Here is a 21,563-nt window from a genome sequence, read left to right on the forward strand (position 1 = left end):
TTCAGTAACAATGTTGGAAATGTATTGACAATTGGTTAAATAAAACTCGGAAATACGTGTTTCAAGTAACTAAATAACATTATGTAAAACTTTTCATTCAAATTCTAACATTTTAAACTGGCTCTGTGTCTTCTGGTTTGATAGAGATTACACTAACGAATTTGGGACCCAAATTATGCCCCACCAGTCGTCGACACTGTCGCACTGTCATCGCGAATGAAGAATCTCTTGTTCAAAACGTCATCTGATGAAGACGAAGTGATAATGTTGTGGCAAATTTTGAGAAAGAAAAGAAAAAGGAGACGATATTGGATTCATTCAGCGTTTGAAGCGTTGAGTAAACATGGAGCCAGTATATGTGCTCAAGAATTGAAAACGCATCCCACACAGTTTCCAAACTGGGAGGCGATCTGGCGTAGTGGTAACATCCATGCCTCTTACGCTAAAGGTCACGAGTTCAATTCTCACTCCCGACATTCTTCCAAAAATGGAAGTAAAAAGTGACGAACCAGCTAAATGAGCTGAAAATCACTATAATACAGATAAAAAAAAAGTTTCCAAACTGTTACCGAATGAGTCCGAGTACTTTGGGAACATATTACTAAACAAGACACCAATTACAGATATGCGATCAGCCCACAGGAAGAACTTTTAATCACATTAAGGTAAGATCAATTCAATAAAACTTATATCAGTGTATACTTACATTAATGATATAATTAAAAAAAAACAAAACAAAATTGATATTATGAATTCCTATCGTCATTAACTGACGACATTTTGGGTGAAAAATTCTGAATAAATGTTGCTGCAGATGAAACCTTTCCTCCACCATATTCTGTTGTTGAACACAAATGCGAATAAGTTGTGTAATTGGGAGCATTTGATTGGACTCAGTAGTTGGAATCAACAGGGCTTGGTATTACTACGAATGAATTGATTTGTAATATATTATCGCACAATAGTTCATCTAGTGTTTTGAGAGTTCTCTTTTTTAAACTGCCTCTTTTGATAGTCGCTTAACTTTGCAATATCAGGGAGTAAACTTTTCAAGAATTCCAAACCTGGATTACTCTTTTCTACTGCAGAAACTCATGTCTATGAAACACTTGTCAACTTCATTAGGGGTTTTTGGTGGAATTTTTCGTCGTTTCATTCCTCGAATGCTTGCATTATCCGAGCGCTGGGCGTGAGTGGGTTTATTTTTCTCCTCTGGGGGTTTATCACATGTCACATCTTGGGAGTTTGTAGCAGATGCGATAATTTCAGATACATCAAATTCAAAGTCACTGTTTTCTTATGATATTTGCTCTGTTTCGGTAGGTAGATTACTTTGTTGCGCTTTGGATTTCATAAAAGGCGTAAGGAACTGCATCACGTCCTTCAAATAATAATCTTTAGTTCTTTTGGCTCCGCTTCCTTATGGTGGTTGTTTCATACTTCTCGAAAATGCCGTCCGAAGATTTTTCCATTTTTCTTTGCATTGAGAAACTGAAAAATAAAACAATAAAAAAATATAATTATAGAAAATTTTTGCAGGTATTTGGCTACAACTGCATGGCCACAAGTGCATCCTTTCAAGCCGCTCACCCATATATTTATGAGAGAAGACACTACTATAGTATTGGTAGTAAAAGAATGTACAAAGGCTATATAGAATGTTCTTCAACCGCTATATATGCCTGTTCCGACAGAAGCCATTTGGGAATCGACAGCGCAACGATACTATGAATTATGGGACCTTCCAAACTGCAAATGCTCAATCGATGGGAAGCATTGTCGGATAAACAAATTTTTCAAGACTGGATCGCATTATTATAATAACAAGAGTTTTTTTTCGGTGGTTCTGATGGCCTGCGCCAATGCTGATGGGATATTTTTATCAAATGATGTTGGGGAAGCAGGTAGAATGAGAGACGGTGGCCTTTTTCGCTCTTCCGCTCTTGGAAGATTGCTAGACAAGGAAAAACTCCTTAGTCCGGAGGCAACACCATTGCCAAATGACGAGCTCGATTTTCATTTTACTTTGTGGGAGATCAGGCGTTCCCTTTAGAAAAAAAACCTAATGCGACCATACCCACAAGGGTTTCTCGATAATGAAAAACGAATATTTAATTATAGTCTATCAAGAGGGCAAAAAAGTATAGAATGTGCATTCGGAATGCTAACTTTCAAATTTGAAATTTTTCAAAGGCCAATATTATGTCAAGAAGAGTCAGCTATTTCAATAATTGAAAGTGCCTGTGTGTTCTTCATAACTTTATAAAACTCAGAGAGGGTACGTTTTCAATTCCACAGGTTACAAAACATAACCGCTTGTATAGAAATATTCTTGCTCATAATTCATCAACAAATAAAAACTCCTCCTGAATTACGAGATTACTTGAAATCATATTTTTTTAAGGCCAGAAAACGCCTTACAATGGCAAGATAACTATATTGTATAATTAAGATCGATTTGGAAAAATAAATTCTTGCACAACACTTACCATATAGTTTTAATCAACTTCTAATTGCACCCCATACTTTCTCCACAACATCCGGTCGTCGATAATCATAAATACATTCGTATTTCTTAACAACTTGATTTTAAATGCTGCATCGTCTGACATTTTGTAAACAAACTGCTTGATGAACAAAACATGTCAAATTATGAGCAATATAGTTGCTTTTCAACCAACAAGCCGTGTTGCTAGCAATATATGTTGGTCTACGAAGGTGATAGCAATATCGTATTGCGTAGGTGTGCGAGATCAACAAAAATTAAATGGAGAAAACTATTGGCGATAATATTGCTTATTGCTCCGGTGTGCGAGCCGCCTTAAGGTACATGTATGAAATGAGCTAGGCCTATTCACCTAGAATCGTAATTGAAATTTTCTCATACGTACAAAAACGTAGTAAGAAACACATAACGTTTTTCAAAATGAGGCGCCTAGTCCATCTTAGATAATTGTATTCTGTGAGAAGATAGATGGTTTTGTCGCTTAACGATACTCAAAGGTTTTGTTTCACAATTTCGAGTACACTAAGGGTAAAAATGACACCTGGTTTGCCTTTAACTGACATGCACAAAGAGATCATTGTTTTTTGTAGATGCCTCGTGTTTATGTTTGGAATACAAAACGGCAGGGCTGAACTGAAAACAGCCAGAACCAACGTTGAACAGGTGTCAACAAAAAAATACTTGCTCATGGTATCCATCATCAACGGGAACACTCATCGGTCACATCTTCGGAGAATGCCTACAGAAGCTGGAATCGAAACTCCTGTGTTCACTCCAGACCAGGAGCAGAAGTTTATCCATCATATGCTCGATTACGAGAACCGTTTTTATTAGATCCTTATTACCGATATCCGTCGTTTGCATTTTACATTGTCAAAAAAACAACGTCCTTTCAATAAGAAAAAGATAATTGTTGGCTGAGATTCCTAGACCGGAATCCGAACAACTCGTTCCGCAAACCTGAGGCTGCATCAGCGAGGAAAGCTATGGGGTTTTGATACGGAAAATTTAATTTTCATTCGCAATTTGTATTTGTTGAGATGCGAATTTTATGGGTACATGCCAAAAATGAGTTTGGGTATATTAAATAAAAAAAGGCGTAGACAAGTGATTAGGCCACAAAAGTTGCAATAAAGGAAAAAAAAACACATTAAAGGTAAAACACAGTTAAAAATCCATAAAATGTCTTAAATCCATCGAAAAACAAATGAGTAATAATCGATAGAATCTCGTTTTTTTTTCAAATTGTACCCCCAATGTGTTCCCGAAAACCTTCGTTAAAAATTATCAAGTTAAAAATGATAAAATACAACAAGAAGAATGCTATCGCGCTCCTAGCAATCTCACGGTTAAAAGTGTGTTCATTTCACCCGAAACCACATCTCATCATCCACACTATCCAACCAAAACCACATACAGGCAAACCTTTTTTTTGTGCGGGGAATAGGGACCGCACAAAAAAGTCGCATTAAAAAAAAGTGCTAAACTTCACCAGTAGCTTTAAACAATCGTGTTCGGTACACATTTTGAAAAAACCTTTTTTTGTGCGGTAGATAGGGACCTCATAAAAAAAGTTTTCCCCAAGAAAATAACTCAAATCCACGCCATTCACCGTTCAATTCCCTTTTGTTTCCCTACTTTGCGATGGGATACTTTGCCTTTTCAGTTGCACGTGCTGTTTTGTGCTTTTAGTTGCATGTCGAAACGTGTTGCTGTTAGAAATCATGTCATGCAAAAACTTAGAAAAACTTAGAGCATTTGATGAGAGGAGGGGAATGATTTCAGAAGTGGATAATTGAGACGCAAATATGCTTTTTCGCACTGAAATGCATATAAACCATCGAAAAAAAAAACTAAATGGACGATAACTTCGTCGCACGTCTTCGTTCATATACCGCACAAAAAAAATCGCGCCAAAAAACCGCACAAGAACAGAAAACCTCACAAAAACAGGCTTTACTGTAATTGTCATTGTCGCTCCCCATGTTCGGAAAAAGAAGCTCAATGCGAATAGTCATTGATTATATGCAACATAACGATGTCAATTGGTAGTCGCGTGGCTTACATGAAACAAAAATACCTTCATTTTCTCTTCTCCTTTGTTTGTCGAGAATGGCTGTTCTCAGCTATGGTGAGAAATAGACGCTAATCGCGGCCGCACGACTGTAGTACTCATTTGTGTGCAACACGAAAATGAATATTACTTGTTGCTTCGCTTGAGGGGTGACGACGATTTTTATTTGTTCTCCTCCTTCGTGTTCCGGGAATGACTATTGTCACCTCTGCACGTAGTGTGGTATGTTGCACCGTCTTGTTGAAACTTCGGCCAAGCCCATTAAGAGCACTTATTTGTGGTACGGAAAAGTCGTCGAGTACCCTGCGGCATCATTAACTGCCGAAAATGAGATCCATCACTGAACAAAATTTTCTCGTGAAAATCTCCATGATTTTCTAAAACTCAACCAAAATCTGTTATTCAGGTGTCAGTCATAAAAAAATCGTATCAAGAAGTGAGGTCAACTTAATGTTTCTTCTATATGAATAAAAATTAATCGTCTAATGCTGAACTCAAAACTCGAGAACGAATTGTCCGATTTGAACTCGCTCGCTCTGGGTCAGCGAATAATTTTCATCGAAACAAAATGAATTGCATTGGGAAGTGAGAAGTGGTAAGAGATGGGCGAAATGTGTAAAATCCAAAGGGAATCACTTCGAATAAAAATAGTTTGAGATTCTTCTGAAAATTATGTTTTTTCTTCATCGAAAAACCGGATAATTTCAACTTGCACACCAGATACAATCGGGTTCGTCCTGTACTCGTTTTAGTCTTTTACCTCAAAACATAACAAGCATCCCTCGCATTTGTTTACTCAGATAAAATATTGATGGAAAAATAATGGTGCTATTAACCTACCCATAACTGTGTCTCAAGTGTAACAAAATTGAATCAAAACAGATCGCTTTTGCAAATTGACTGCACAGCATGTTTGCAGCTAAACTCAATTACTTTAATAGTCCAATAGTATAAATTGCGACAGAACACATTGAAAAATGATCTCTAGTCGCGACTAAACAATAAAAAGTCGCTCATAAAGTACACAACCTCTCCCGCTCATAAGTCTTTCATCTTCAGACCCCAAACCCCTGGGACCCTGAGATCGCAGTACAACATGCTTTCTTTCGGTGTCTATTTCCCGCTCTCTGTAGCTGCCGCATGCCGCGACATTCGATATTTATATTTAGATTAATGGGCTAACATCTCTTCTAACAATTACGGTGTGACAAATCGAGTAAAATAAATACATAATTTCTGTTGGTGCATGTTCCTGGCGTTCTGTCGATCCGAGCGATTGTATGCGTGCTTTATTGAACCATGACCGCCGCCGTCACGCCGTTGGGATGACTCGCTAGGTTCGTTGCCGCTGCCGCTGCCGGAAGGTTCGATCAAGGACAAACACCAAAGGAAGACAATAAAGCGTATCGTATGTCCTCTGCAGCGTGTTGTATTCGGATAACCATCGATGTCGGCATTGTGTCGGAACATCCACAAAGCGGTAGGCAACGTCATTTAACCTTGTTCGTGACTGGTTATAATTAGCTGAGAAAATGATATAATGTATCAAAACATTTATTCCCGAGCTTGATTTCACAAACTATTCGTAAACTTTTCGTCTTCAACTTCAAGGAAAAATTGTGATGAGCAAACGTTGTCATACTATTCTCCACAATATTAATGACCCCCGGGGAGTGACTCGAACTCGTACAGACAAAATTGACATTGATGACAGTCGTTATCGGAAATTTTCCTTATCATTGTATAGATGAAAAAGTCGAACTCCTCGAGGAAAACATAATCATCCCTTTCATGGACCAGCAGCAGCAGTATGTCTTCAAACTCGCTTTTCCCTTCATTCAGCATGAAAAAAAAGTTTCGAGTGATCGGAAAAGTTTGTTTTGATTTTTCCTTTATTCCCTGTTTTTCCCATTCCCGGTCGATGGCAAACTGTGATGACAGTGCATGACATCCGACGTATAGCTGTAGCACTCTGGAAGAAATCCCGCCCGTATGACCTGTGGCGGTCACACAGCACAACGGGATAGTCGAGAACGGATGCACTTTCTTCCGCTTTTCTCCGACTGTTATCCAGTCACGTACTTTCATCGAATCGAGATAGACTCTGCTATCTTCAGTATCCTTCAAAGCCAGTGACCGACCAATGCACGCTTCGGACGTGATTATAATCGTTTCCGTTGTTTGTACGACTCAACACAAATTGAACGTTATTCGAGACGAAAGGAGAACAAAACACTATTATAGCCGGGCTGTAACAACAGCTAAATATATACCAAAAAATCAATCTGCTCCCAACAGGCGTGAAGAGGAAACATTCCAAGGCCACCAGCCGGAATAAAAACAGCTCGCAGCAATCAGGAAAAAGCAACTGTTCCCATCTGGTGACATGTTGATTGCGCATGGAGATGAAGAAATTTGTCGTGTGCTCAAGTATATGATAGCGTCAGAAGCATGATGAAAATGAGCTGCTCTTGACATACTCCCTGTAGCCGACATCTACATCATGTACACATGTGTGCAGCGGAATCTTCCGCCTTCTTCCACCGAGACCGAGACCACCCACCCATCGACGGTTCGAGAAAAAAAAACAGGATACGATGAGCTCGTTTTTGTCCTTTCTCGCACGCGGTGCGCTTCCATATTTGTCAGGGATTTTATTCGCCTTGGCGGGCTGCGGATGAGGACGGATTATTAGTTTACTTCAATCGTTTAATCACATTATTAAGCCTTTAATCAGTTGTAATGCGTAATGCGAGTGCAGCAGCTGAAGCGTTGCCGGAGTACGGTGGAATCGCTTTGGAACCGTTTAACATTTCATATTATGTGGCTCTAATCGTACAACGAAATCTTTTGTCGGATTTATGTTAGTCAAGACGGGTTCAGAATGATCTATGTGCTCTTGAATGCATTGAGTACAACTAGAATGAGTTCTTTTTTCAATGAAAATCCATTTCAAAAGTAAGAATATCCAAGACCGCAACTGTAATTCGATTGCGACACATTTTCCTGTCATATCTGACCCAGATCTTTATTGAATGATTCAAAAATAAAATTATAAAATGATTTTCAAATTAATTTTACAATTATTACAATAGCACTTTAACCTGAAAGTAATTCAGCTTAGTTCAAATTTGTGAACTTAATGAGATTGAAGCTTTAGGAACCGGAATATGTCAACGAATGGCTCAAATGGCATTGTAATGCTTTTTTGGTGTTTTGACGTCTAGCAAAGGTTTTCAACCAAGTTTCACTTTGTGTTCATGTGTTTGAAGAGCTTTGAAGATGTCAACCTATGTGCCTGGAAAGTACAATTTGTGGTCAACATTGATTTTCTGCTACAATGTGAAGAAAAATATTGCAAAATCGCATCGAATGTCTGTCGAAGCATACGATGAACATACATTTGGAGAATCGCCATGCTTTGAGTGATTCAAAAACATGGAAAACTGTGATTGTGACGAGAGAAACAAAAGCTTTCAAAAACTCCGGAAAAGTTCGTCAATGTGCACTTTTTCACGAAGATGATACTTAAACACAACAACAACTCGCAGACCAATTGAATATCGACTCAAGGAGCCATCTCCATAAGTGTTAAGGCCATAGGAAAGAGCCAGAAGATCGGAAAATGGGTTCCACACGAGCTAAACAAAAGACAGCAAGAAGCCTGAAATGCTGCTCGCCACGTACAAAAGGAATCCATTCCTCCATCGGACTGTGACTGGCGGTGAAAAGTGGATTTATATCAATAATCCTAAGCCTCAATGATCTTGGATAAGTTCAGGGACAAGTTCCCTTCGTTTGGTGGTATCAAAACGGTTTGATCTATTATGAGCTACTCAATCCTGGCGGATTAACTACTGAACGCAACCGACAGTGATTGAATTGCATAATAATGCTCCATCATATACTACAAAATCGGTCGAGGAAATGATGGGGACCGGTTACCACCTCTTAGCATCGATGGGATAAGCATTTTCCGAGCAGCGCTTAGGTTCCTCTCAAAATGAGGAAAAATGGCTTGATTCATTCTAAAGGGTGTGTCACATCAAATTGCATCACGGAAAAAACGCTGTAGAAATTCGCCCAGTAGACCGATCCTTTTGAAAATTTTAGACAGTAAAATAAAAACTATTGAACAACTTTTGGCATTTTCTTTTTATTCATACTTCGAGCCCAAGCCCGTATGCTCGCACCTTCCTCTTTACCCCGTCCATAAGGTTCTGTACAACATCAGGTTGTAGTTTTTTTTTAACAGAAATCCATTTTCTCTTGAAGTCCGCCTCCGATTTGACAACTTTTGGGTTCTGCCGGAGGGCCTGCTTCATAATCGCTCAATATTTCTCTATTGGGCGAAGCTCCGGCGCGTTGGGCGGGTTCATTTCCTTTGACACGAAGGTGACCCCGTTGGCTTCGTACCACTCCAACACGTCCTTTGAATAGTGGCACGAAGCGAGATCCGGCCAGAAGATGGTCGGGCCCTCATGCTGCTTCAATAGTGGTAGTAAGCGCTTCTGTAGGCACTCCTTAAGGTAAACCTGCCCGTTTACCGTGCCGGTCATCACGAAGGGGGCGCTCCGCTTTCCGCAAGAGCAGATCGCTTGCCACACCATGTACTTTTTGGCAAACTTGGATAGTTTCTGCTTGCGAATCTCCTCCGGAACGCTGAATTTGTCCTCTGCGGAGAAGAACAACAGGCCCGGCAGCTGACGAAAGTCCGCTTTGACGTAGGTTTCGTCATCCATTACCAGGCAATGTGGCTTCGTCAGCATTTCGGTGTACAGCTTCCGGGCTCGCGTCTTCTCCACCATGTTTTGCCTTTCGTCGCGGTTAGGAGCCTTCTGAACCTTGTATGTACGCAGGCCCTCCCGCTGCTTGGTCCGCTGGACGAATGAACTTGACAAATTCAGCTTATTGGCGACATCCCGGACCGAACTTCTCGGATCACGTCTAAACTGCTTAACTACGCGCTTGTGATCTTTTTCACTGACGGAGCATCCATTTTTGCCGTTCTTCACCTTCCGGTCGATGGTAAGGTTCTCGAAGTATCGTTTTAGTACTCTGCTGACCGTGGATTGGACGATTCCCAGCATCTTACCGATGTCCCGATGTGACAACTCCGGATTCTCGAAATGAGTGCGCAGGATTAATTCACGACGCTCTTTTTCGTTCGACGACATTTTTCCAAATTTACGAAAAATTGACAGTGAAGCATGGCCAACGTGATCTATACACTCTTATCTGATTATAAGCGAAAGCTGAAGATATAATTCCTAAAAATTACATTTCTACAGCGTTTTTTCCGTGATGCAATTTGATGTGACACACCCTTTATTCAACGTCATCGAATATAGTATATACAGCAAGTACGTTCGGTTGAATTTCATTTTTTATTATCATTGGCAACACTGTACAATTGTCTGGAAAATTATTTTTATAAGTTTCTAATCAGCAGTCGGTTGATTCAACAGAAACGTAGTCCAGAATCGAACACGAAACAATTATTATCGTAGCCTTCTTATTTCTCTAGCGCACCAACAGTTGAATTTGGGCCCCGCATGAAACTCGACTGAATCGCTCTGGGCGACGAAAGTGTTAAACTTGAAGCCTCTATACTAAAAACAAGAAAAAAAGGGGAAGAGAAACATGTGCATCTTAAATTTCGCCCTCATACTAATTACACGTACAAATAGGGTAACTTCTCTCCCCTATCTTTGATGATGCTGATTAATAAGCTAATAAACGAATTAGTTCATTTTTGCGATGTTTCATCTTATTTTAACTTCAAGCCAACAGAAACAGTACATAAATTAATCCCATTTAGCATGATATGTCCATTTTACCCACACCAGGTTACCACTCTAACCCCACACTAACAAAAATGTTCGACTTTTTTTCACATAATGAAAAATGTTACGTTTTCAATTTTTATAGTATAACCGTTCGCTAGCTTCAGCAACCATAAGTTGAGTTTAAGTTACGTTACTTCGAAAAACGGCATAAGGACGCAGAAAACGGGCATATTCCTTAGGATGACAACTTTACCCCCGCTTCCCATATATGACTTTTCGCTAATAATTGTTTTCAATATTTCGATACAAATATAGTTGATATAAAGTTGATATAAACACACTTTGATTTGTAAGTGAAAAACTTGTAATTTATCAATACCGAAGATTCGGTGTCCTTCGAAACGCGGATGCACATAAATTTGTGTGATTGAAATCGTCGATGCTCTAGTGATTTGGAATGAATTGATCAATAAGAAAGCAATAATTACATATCTTTTATAGTTATATGATATTGAATTTGAGATAGATGTGTTTTGCGAACGTTGGGTAATCTAAAATCCTTGGATAATTCCCAGAAATTGAACCACCCAATGTGAATTCTATTTAAGGTTATCGATATCCCACGTATTATTCAAATGCGTCTAGAAATATAGTAATTTGACACGCTATCTATACCTTCCAATCAATCGACTATGTTCCCAAGAGTTTTCAGCTAATTTCTTAATTTTCTTTCCCCACAACTCTGAACAAACTGTTTGAACAGGAAGTAACTCCCCTATTAGTCGATGAATATTCATAACGTGTGAACAAACATATAATTAGGGGAAAAGGGGGGAATTTGGACCACCTAAGCAAATCACCTAATATTTCCAAACCAATACGGTCTAAATAAAAAATGTCACATTGTATACTGAGCTACACTTGTTTTCTCTCAATAAATAATTTTTAATCATTATATAAAGCTTCAATCTACCAAATATATCATAAAATAAAAGAGATGATTTTTGGACATTAAAATTTGATGCGGGGTGATTTGGACCATCTGTGGGGTGATTTGGTCCAGTGTGTGTTTCATCGAAAAACACATACTTATGTTTATGTAAAGTATTTTGGCATAATGTTACAATCAGTAACAGTGTTTTGGGATCGATACCAGGTGTCTCGGCCAGATTCCAGACCAGAAAAATTGGATTCACACCATCTCGAATTCTGCATGAATCTTTTCACTGTTGGTCGAGCATTTTCAAACACTTTTGATGCTTGGTCAAAGAAAATCTGTTCTCGATAGCCTGCGTTGCTCTTTCAAGCAACGCAGGTTTCCTCCTTCTTCCAACGTTGTCTGTCCATCATCTTCTTGTAATTCAGCGGCATCTGGAATCAATTAGACCAAAGAAAAGTCTCAAACCTGTAGGACCAATTCACCCCACAGAAACGTGTCCATGTCACCCCACACAACACGCAAAAATTAAAATGCAATTAATTTCATTTAATGTTATCAAACTTACAGTTTCGCTACATCAAATTGTTCCTCTTCTGTAGGCGAACGAAACTTTACTGCACAATACACGAAAAGTTTGTTTAATCAGCGGGAAAAACCTTAAAACCACGATCGGAAAACTCACATTTTTTGACGCTCAAAGTACTTGATGTATTCATGCTACCGTTTCCCTCTACTTGTGAAGTTTTACCAAAGTTTTTTTACTTTAGATACATACGGTTCAACAATAGAAGGAAATGACATTATAGAAAATCCAAGTTGAGCCGTAATTTTTGAGATAAAGGGGTGGTCCAAATCACCCCATATGACCAAATCACCCCGTGTTACCCTACATCAAATTTTGATCGGCTCCGGAGTCCGCGACTCATCCGACCAGCGCAGCGCAGGCCCACAAACATAACTTTGCTGTTGCTAAAAGCGTCGAAAAGGCACTTTCGTCCAGAGCATTAATCGTGGCTTCATTTTGTTGCATGTTCCTTATAAATCTGATCGGCGGCGGCATCTCCCGAAACGGTACGACTGAGAGCAAAAAAAAATGAATGCAGCCCGATTGCAGAGCGCAGTTAACGACCAACTAATAATCGAAAATGTCCCAAGGGCCTTTTTTCCGGGATCCACAGAATGGATGCAAATAAACATTATAATAATAAGGTGCAGTTTTGTTTTAGCTTTCTTCGCGCAGTTTTTTTTACTTTGCGGCGGGATGCGCTCGGCATTTTATTTTCGATCTCGGTTTCGGGTTTTACCATCACTTATTATCACCGATTTGTTTACTCTCCCGCCTCTCTTTCTTTTCTTTACTTTTCGGTGCAGAGATTTGAATCTTCTCTACATAAAAAGGATTCGTGCATTCATTATTTTCGGTAAGTTGTTGAAAAAAAATCAGAGCGATATTCGCAAAAGAGTCGAAAAAACGAAATCGCCTCGGTGTATGTTGCATTTAATAATGGTTATTATTTGCTATAAATTTACGAACATGCTGCAGCCGGTTTTGCGCGTGTGTAAATCAACTCGCCTGACGAGTCGTTAGGCCCCTGGCCTGAATTGTGTTGGAAACAGATTCATTTATCTGATTATAAGAAAGAAAAAGAAGTAATACCCATATATTTTTGCGCAATCGGTGGCAGGATTTAATTTAACAAATGACACCTTTCAAATATTTCTGCCATCGAATTGTACCAGAGCCCTGCTTCATAACAATCCCATCAGTTTGGATTAAAATGCTGCCTAAGGAGTCAACAAATGACATCTCATCATCTTATCGTCATCACCATCATCTTCATCTGATGAAAGTTGTTGAAATACGAACGAAGTGTGCAATCAAGCCAGAGCAGTGGTGCAGCTGCAGCACAAAACATAACGATGACAGAATGCTATCCTAGCGAAAAATTAATCGTAGTCATTTGAAAAAAGTTTCCCACCGTTCATCATTTCTCAAGTCTTTACGGTGGCACAGAATCATTTCTCTTCCTCCATCGCTTGGAATTTGTTGTTTTGAGATTATTATTTTTTTCTTCTTCGCCTGCGTTTCAATTGAAGGCTTTCAATTGTTTTACCCTGACGAAGCGGTGGTAATCACTGCTTTGGCCGCACATTGATGAAGGCGCAGAAGCTATGAGTTGAGTGGTGTTTCGAGATTGAAAATGATAACCGCCCTCCTCAACGGACAGCCTTCAGCTTATTTTACACAGAGACAAGAGTGAGATTTCCAAACGTTGATAAATTTGAGTCGTTCTCACTTTCGTTTACTCGCCGCGTTCTTCCGCAGTGGATGCGGGTTGTCCTTGGGGTTCTGATAAAAGGGAACCATAACTAGCAATTAACGGGCTCTCAGAATAGAAAGTTAACGATGTTTTAGGGTTCGCAAAGCTCGAGTGCACATAGAACCCTGTTCATTACCTTGCATGAGGGTATAATTATCGAGAGAAAAGAAAAGCTATTTAGTGGATTGTGTATCCCTTCACCTCATTAAGCGCAACATCATGTACAGTAGCTCGTGACTTGTCTACAAGTCGCCAATCTTACACGATCTGAAGAAAAGCCCTGTTAAGGTGGAGTAATTGTCACGTTTCCAGCTAACATGTGAGATTCTTTATTTTTGTGGAGAGATAAGTTTGTGATTGAAATGATCCCATGTTCTCCATTTTGATATACGCATTATGTAAGTTACGATCTCAAGCTTCGTGATATGCAATGAAAAGATGCGAGTACTTTGAGCTCTACACCCAAAGTTAATTTTCAGCACCATAACTTGTGCATCCCGATTTGTTACATTAAATGAGCTGAAAAATAACAGAAAATGTTCTACTCCCCAATACATGTAAATGATTTGTATAATATATATGCTAGAGCCAATATAAGCGAGCGAAACAGGAGACACATTAAATGAAAGCATATGAAAGCTTTTCGTACAGTTTGCCAAAGACACGGCCCAGACAGAGGAAGACATATTAGGCTGTCAAAAAAGTCCTGCGGTATTTCCGCGAGGTGTCGTTGTAAGCGCGTAGTTCTAGTTGTATTCATTGTATCGAGTCATACTATAGCTTGTTGGAAAGGTATTTTTGCGCGCTATAATATAGTCCTTGACAGTGTTTTGTTTGGTTAAGTCGTTCGTTGAAACCATCGTTGTGCGGCGACAAAATCGCTGAATTAGCCGAGAAAGACCGTCATAGTAGCAGCCGTAGCATCGGCCAAGAGCTGGGGATAAGTCATCAAACCGTTATTAACCATTTGAAGAAGCTTGGATTCACAAAGAAGCTCGATGTATGGGTGCCACACACGTTAACGCAAAAAAATATCTTTGACCGTATCGACGCATGTGAATCGCTGCTGAATCGCAACAAAATCGACCGTTTCTGAAGCGGATGGTGACTGGCGATGAAAAGTGGGTCACTTACGACAACGTGAAGCGCAAACGGTCGTGGTCGAAGCCCGCTGAAGCGGCTCAGACGGTGGTTAAGCCCTCATTAACGGCCAGGAAGGTTCTGCTGTGTGTTTGATGGGATTGTCAAGGAATAATCTATTATGAGCTGCTTCCCTATGGCCAAACGCTCAATTCGGACCTGTACTGCCAACAACTGGACCGCTTGAAGGTAGCACTCATGAAGCCATCTTTGATAAACAGAGGCCGCATTGTCTTCCATCAGGACAATGCCAGGCCACACACTTCTTTGGTGACGCGCCAGAAGCTCCGGGAGCTCGGATGGGAGGTTCTTTTGCATCCGCCGTATAATCCGGACCTTGCACCAAGTGACTACCACCTGTTTTTGTCCATGGCGAACGAGCTAGGTAGTCAGAAATTAGCCACAAAAGAGGCCTGTGAAAATTGGCTATCCGAGTTTTTTGCCAATAAGGAAGCGAGCTTCTATAACAGGGGTATTATGAAGTTGTCATCTCATTGGGAACAAGTCATCGAACAAAACGGCGCATATTTGACTTAAAACAGATGATTGTAACTAATTTTATGAACAAATGAAAATTCAAAAAAATACCGCAGGACTTTTTTGACAGCCTAATATTTTCGTTCATGTTCTTCTTTATCCTCTTATAAAACACTTTCCAACTCCATTTTATGATGAGGTGTAATATTATCACGCTTCTATAAAACATCGCTGGTAGCTATATGGATAACGTGGTCGTGTGAAATAGCTTTGCATTCCAGCCGGCCTTGGTTCGATCCCCATTGACGTCGTATAGACTTTTTTTTGGCACAATCCCAAATGAAATGAGAAAAGAAAACAGAAAGAGATGTCTGCTCGCATACATACAAACCATTTTTGAGCTTTTAAAACAGCTCATTTGCGCATTTGACCCTCCAGCACACGAAATGGCATAATTTCTTCCAAAGATGGAATGTTTTCTGCCAACGCTAGTTTGGGTGTAGGCTAGAACAAACAAGAAAGCTTTTTCTATGATAACTATTATTCATATATATTTGTTGATTGTTTTAGCTTACCCGTTTTTAAGATTGTTATTTGTGTCTTGAGTTCGATATCTTACACAAATTTAATCATATTACTGTCTCAAATCTATCTTTTCTCAAAAGCTATCGATTTTCATATGGGATTCTTCTTCTTCCTATGAGGGAAAGCGCTTTCTACAGAAATGTATTACTGTTGTTATCACGAATCGCCCGAAGTAAATCTGTTTTCTGTTCTATGGATCTACAAAAAATACATGGTGGGACAGTTATGAATAGAATATAAACATGGGACAATTGAACTTGATGTTGTTTTTTTAAAAGCTGGGAACAAACTATATGTTTTTTTATGTTTTTCCGTAAGATTATGCACAAAAACAGCGTTTTATGAAGAAATGTGAAAATCGTCAAAAAGTAACATGGGACAACTATGCGTAGAACGGCAGTACAGTTTTTGCTTTATCTCCGCCGAGACGCACCACGTTTCACAGGCGTACAGCAGTACGGATTTAACGTTTGAGTTAAAGATTCGGATTTTTGTATGTAGAGTGATATGGTTTGAGCGCCAAATATTTCGTAGAACTGCAAAGGCAGCCATGGCCTTACTGATCCGTGTGGCTATATCGGTCTTGGTACTACTATCCGGCGTTGTTCGGCTCCCAAGATATTGGAACTATTCCACCTGTTCAAATCTTTGTCCCGCTACTGTGAAGCTAGAGGTATTGTCAGTGTTCACTACCATGGATTTAGTTTTGGCGACATTTACTGCGAGACCTGCTGCTTGGAGGCTCTCGGAGAGGTCGTCTAGCTTGCTCTGCATATCACTTCGACGTTGGGAGAGCAATGCGATATGGTCCACGCATGATCGGCGGGCACGGAATCTAGCTTGCTGCCGCCGGAGAGTAGCGTCGATTTTCTCCTGAATCCGGTTAAGGATTACCTTGCAGAGTATTTTGAGAGTAACACAAAGCAGCGTGATGCCGCGCCAGTTCCCGCATTCAGTTGGGTCTCCTTTCTTAGGGACTTTAACCAAAATTCCCTGCATCCAGTCCACCGGAAAAGTTGCGGTTTCCCATATATTGCTAAATAGCTGATGCATCATCTTGGCTGACAAGGCTGGGTCAGCTTTGAGCATCTCGGCTGAAATACAGTCTATTCCTGGCGCTCTACTGGACTTCATATTGCTGCTTCATTTTCAGACAGCGATGGCGCATCGAAGTTAACGCGATTAATACGACGAACGACGAACTACGGGTGCTAAGCGCTGCTGGTTTTCTTGGTTACCGGCATTTGAGACTCGAAAGAGTTGCTCAAAGTGTTCAGTCCATCGTTTAAGCTGGTCTGTAGGGTCTGTCAGTAACTGACCAGTTCTGTCTTTTAGCGGCATCTTCGTATTCATCCAAACACCACTAAGGCGGCGAGAAATGACGTACAACAGGCGGATATCACCATTGGCGGCGGCCACTTCAGCTAGGGAGTTGGTCCAGGCTCTCTTGTCTCGTCTGCAAGCCTTCTCCATCTCAGCGTATCGTGGACGAGCGTCTGTCTTAGATGTTCTGGTTCACGCTCGCTCAATGCCAGCTTTCGCTCCTCTCCGCTCATCGATCATCCTCCAGGTTTCATCTGAAATCCACTTCCTCCGCGTGCTGCGCACTTTGCCGAGGGTTTCATCACTGGTTGTGATAAAGGCGTTATTGATGCTACTCCACAGCTCTTCAACAGATCCACTAGCTAGCAACTCCGAGGCTCGTGATACAAGTAGCTCAACGCGAGCGACGCGCAGGCGTATCTCAGCGATGACAAGGTTATGGTCGGATGCAATATCGACGCTGCTCTTGTTGCATACATCAAGAAGACTCCTTCTCCATTTTCAGCTGATGCAGATGTGGTCGATTTGGTTTTCTGTTCGGCCGTCACGGGAAACCCACGTGACCTTATGTGCTGGTCGGTGGGGGAAGAGCGATCCACCAATCACCATGTTGTTATTACCACAGAATTCTGTAAACAGCTCCCCGTTTTCAAGGTCCGTATTGTTTGAGTCAATCTTCGCATTGAGGTCACCTAAGCAGATTTGGATATCCCCCTTCGAGACTTTCTCAACCACACTGTTCAGCTGACTGTAGAAACTCTCTTTCTCTTGCAGGTCGGCAGCATCTGTTGGTGCATAGCACTGCATTGCTGTAAGGTTACTAGCCCGTGTTCTAAATCTGGCAACGATTATTCTTCTGTCATTCGGTGCCCACCTCATCAGGGCCGCATGAGCCCCTGGGCTCAGTAGAAATCCAACTCCTCGTTCCCGGGGAGTATTTTCACCACGTATGCCAGAGTAAAGCAGGACTCGCCCGGATAATGTCTTGTGTTCACCAGTGTTTGGCCAGCGGACTTCGCTTAGACCCAGGATTTCAAGCTTCAGGCGGCTAGCTTCCCATGCAAGTTGAGCCAGTTTGCCTTGCTGGGCAAGGGTGCAGTCTATTTTATACCTGCAGGTACGCGGAGTACCGATGGTACGCATTATCCAGTCATTTACCACATCTACCACATCTTGTGGCCCACGTAAATGGAGCAATACTAGGATAGAACTTGCAAATCACATTGGTATATATTCTCGATCAATGCAAACTGGGGGAGAAGGGCGGCGCTTAAGCTGTAAATGTTTTCTTTCTCCTCAATGTCAACGTCATTCAATCTTTGTTTTTGAGAGGCTTTAAACTTTGTAGATCATCCGCCTCTATACAATTGTGCCTCGCCGTTACGTTACGTTACGATAGGAGAGCACAAAAAATACTGCAATTGTGTTGGAAAATGGGGGTGTTCGTTCATTCGTCGATTTGAACTATTTACGGATGCAGAACCATTATGTGTAGCATATCAAACTAATTTCAGAGATAAAAGGATAAGTAATTAAGGTATGTAAGCCACCACAAACCTTTCGCAGCTAAACGAGTTAATAATGTCAAAACTAGTTCATAAAAAAGTTACTTGTTTTCTGAATTGACATCCTTAAAGAAAATCATAGTTCCATAACGAAAAATTAGTTGTTCATTAAATTATAATTTCATGAAAAACTAAATCTAGTTATTAGTTATGAAACAATGTATATTATGGTGCGTCTACATTAGAAAGATATTCAGATGGAGAAATATCATGCGATTTATAGAATCATGAGCGCGATGTTTATATAATTAATATATTCATCAATTCCTTCATGCAGTTTGAAATTTTGATAAATGCACGACAGTCATTCCATGGCAAACCAATGTAGTGGTTCTCGGATATCCTTGAAAAGTGGTAGTTTTGTTCCGTATCGCAAAATATTAGATCCGTATTTTTGAATTTTTTTTTAAAGTGTACATTTCCATTTTAGGGTATTCCTAAAAATTGCTTTTTCCCATTTTTTCCAAAAATGACCGAAAGACAAAAAAAAAGTAAATACACTGAATCTTTCTCTGAATCTGAAACTGATATTGATGACTGCATCGGTCTGCATCGTCCTATGCATATCATTTCTTTGATCTCTCATCCAGCACTACATCTGTTTCCATCACTATGGAAGTTGAGTCCAACGTGAATGACAATAACTAAAAGAAGCTTTTCTATTTACCAGACAAGAGCTCACACAGAAGCAAACTATATTTGAAGTCAACATTTGGTCAACAAATGTGACACTCAGCACTCTCTCAAAGTGTCATCCCAAGCGAAACTCAATGTATGATATAGCAACCATCAAATTAACTTCCTTCTTCCTCTCCGGAAATAGCAGTACACATTTTTCCTTCCATAGGAGACTTCTTATCAACCCTCCCATGCTCCCGATTTCCTCTCGCCGCTCAAGTAAGAAAAAAAAACATCTCCTTGCCGTTCCATAGTCTCCAAGCACTAGATCCCGTCAGCTCAATAAGTTCGTTTCATTTGGTCCAAAACAGCTGTGACCCATCAGCGACATTATCTTCACTTGTATCTTTCTTCTGTGCCTCCAGCCGGGAAGCTGTGCGGAGGGCATAACCCAATTACTCCAAACATAAAAACTGGAAGAAAACACAATCGGTGCAAAGGGTGCGGGAGGGAGCGGTTGTTGGTAGTCGTGGCTCATGCGAGGAAAATAATCAACAACTTTATTCCTCTTCGGAGCGTAGAACTTTTTGCCTATCTTAGACACTGGGCATCCGACACGTCGGGACCGGGAAACGCACGCGAAAAGGGGGCCTAGGCATGCGGCCGCGCGGAAACTGTGTGGTCAAAAAGTTGACCAAAGTTTCATTTTGACAGGCGGGCAGAGCAAATGGAAAAGTTGTCGTTGGGCTGGTTAAAAATAAATTTCCCGGTCTTACACACGCCACCACTCGGATCCGCAGAACTGCCAGAATCAGGAACGGGGATGCCCTCCGCTCTGGTTGAAGTGTGCTAACGATGGTATGAAGACCGTAACGTGTTTTTCCTCGTTCCGTTTTTCGTCAGTGCCCCCGGAACGACGCGGGCACTCATCGTCGAGTTTCGGGTAATAAATCAATGGTTTTTTTTCTCTCTCTCCCAAATAAGAAAATTATTGCTTGTCATGAGCTGTGTTTAGGCTTTTGGAAGGCAAACTTTTCAATATTGGCACCCCTCCTTTTGCATGATGCGGCCATCGGGAGTAAAATTGGAAGTTAAATGTCTCGCGGCACTCCGAAACATGAGATGCGGGAACCGAGCTCTGTGAAGAACACAATTCGGTGACCGAAAGCGGAGTTCGGCTGCTGCGTAAATGAGAGTGTTTCCGAACGAAAGTATTGATTTCTACGCGTTCGACAGGCCAAATGTGGTTCCGTCAGTAGCATTCGTTTGAAGAAATTGTTCCGATAGATGCTCAATGATATTGACTTAAGAACGTTCATACAATCAGGTGCGCTTCGCTTTCAAATTAACACTTGTCACGGAACATCCAACGTCATTGAATGAATTGAAACTGTTACTCCTTCTTCATCAAAGACTATATGTAATCCAAAATAATGCTGACCTAGTTGATCCTGTTGAAAGATAATTTGAAGTGAATACGAAGCATTGCTACATATATTAGGGTTGTGAAACCTTTGACGCCACTTTTATCCCGAAAACAATGCTTAAATTCACGATATAATTCATTAATAGATTGGAAAATGTCATCAATAAGTCACTCACACTTTATCAGTCATCCTGCTAATGACCAGAAGGCGGCAGCAGTGAGGCTTTCCAAATGGCCTTTCTCAAGGCCGAGTGTTCAGATTCGTTTTTAAATTGGCTGTTATCAATGCACCTTGCATATTTAAAAACATTTTCCAATTTCAGTACTGTTCCTACAAAAACTACTACCGTATTTTCATAGAATTGTATATTAACTACAGCGCGGAATCGATTATATACAGTCTCCGATTTCTTTTCACTGTATATAACGAATCCTGTATATAATCGAGACAAAAAAAAATATATTTTTTTATTCGTTTTTTATGCACATATTTTTCGTTTATTGAGGATGAAAGAAGAAGAAAATTTTAGACTCATCCCCCTAAAGTCAGAAAACACCTTTCTCACATGAAAAAAAATATTTTTTTCGAGAATCTCTCAGGAGGTGATAGATGTTCATATTTGATGGAAAAAATCCTTCTACGCATATGTTCGAATTTCAACAATGACAGAGTTCTAGAAGTTTTTTTTTTGTTTCGGACTCTGTTGCCTCAAACTGGCTCTCTATTAACCCTCCTGTACTCGCGTGCAAAATCATAACACGTATACTCGCGCACGGTGTCACAGACCGAAAATTGAAC

General features: G+C 40.4%; 2 protein-coding genes across 8 annotated transcripts in view; one reads left to right on the forward strand and one right to left on the reverse strand.

Annotated features, from left to right (window-relative positions):
• Positions 1-21,563, forward strand: part of LOC129779491 (facilitated trehalose transporter Tret1-2 homolog) — a 369,343-nt gene that overhangs the window by 293,614 nt on the left and 54,166 nt on the right. The window contains exon 1 of one of the 4 annotated variants that reach the window (XM_055786980.1): positions 18,269-18,290. The exons of the other annotated variants lie outside the window; for them this stretch is intronic. Coding sequence (XP_055642955.1) covers positions 18,288-18,290 — 3 coding nt within the window. The 5' untranslated portion in view covers positions 18,269-18,287. Of the gene's footprint in view, positions 1-18,268; positions 18,291-21,563 lie in introns of those variants that run through there. 4 annotated transcript variants of the gene reach the window in all.
• The window catches only part of LOC129779492 (myosin-7-like), a 76,028-nt gene continuing 55,458 nt past the window's right edge, over positions 994-21,563 (reverse strand). For 3 of the 4 annotated variants that reach the window (XR_008743680.1, XR_008743679.1, XM_055786983.1), the window contains one exon: positions 994-1,491. The gene's annotated coding sequence lies outside the window, so the exon portion shown is untranslated. Of the gene's footprint in view, positions 1,492-10,141; positions 10,193-21,563 lie in introns of those variants that run through there. The other variant, XR_008743681.1, reaches the window with a different exon arrangement.

The sequence above is a fragment of the Toxorhynchites rutilus genome, chromosome 3 (assembly GCF_029784135.1).
Source record: "Toxorhynchites rutilus septentrionalis strain SRP chromosome 3, ASM2978413v1, whole genome shotgun sequence".
In the NCBI taxonomy this organism is placed as follows: domain Eukaryota; kingdom Metazoa; phylum Arthropoda; class Insecta; order Diptera; family Culicidae; genus Toxorhynchites; species Toxorhynchites rutilus.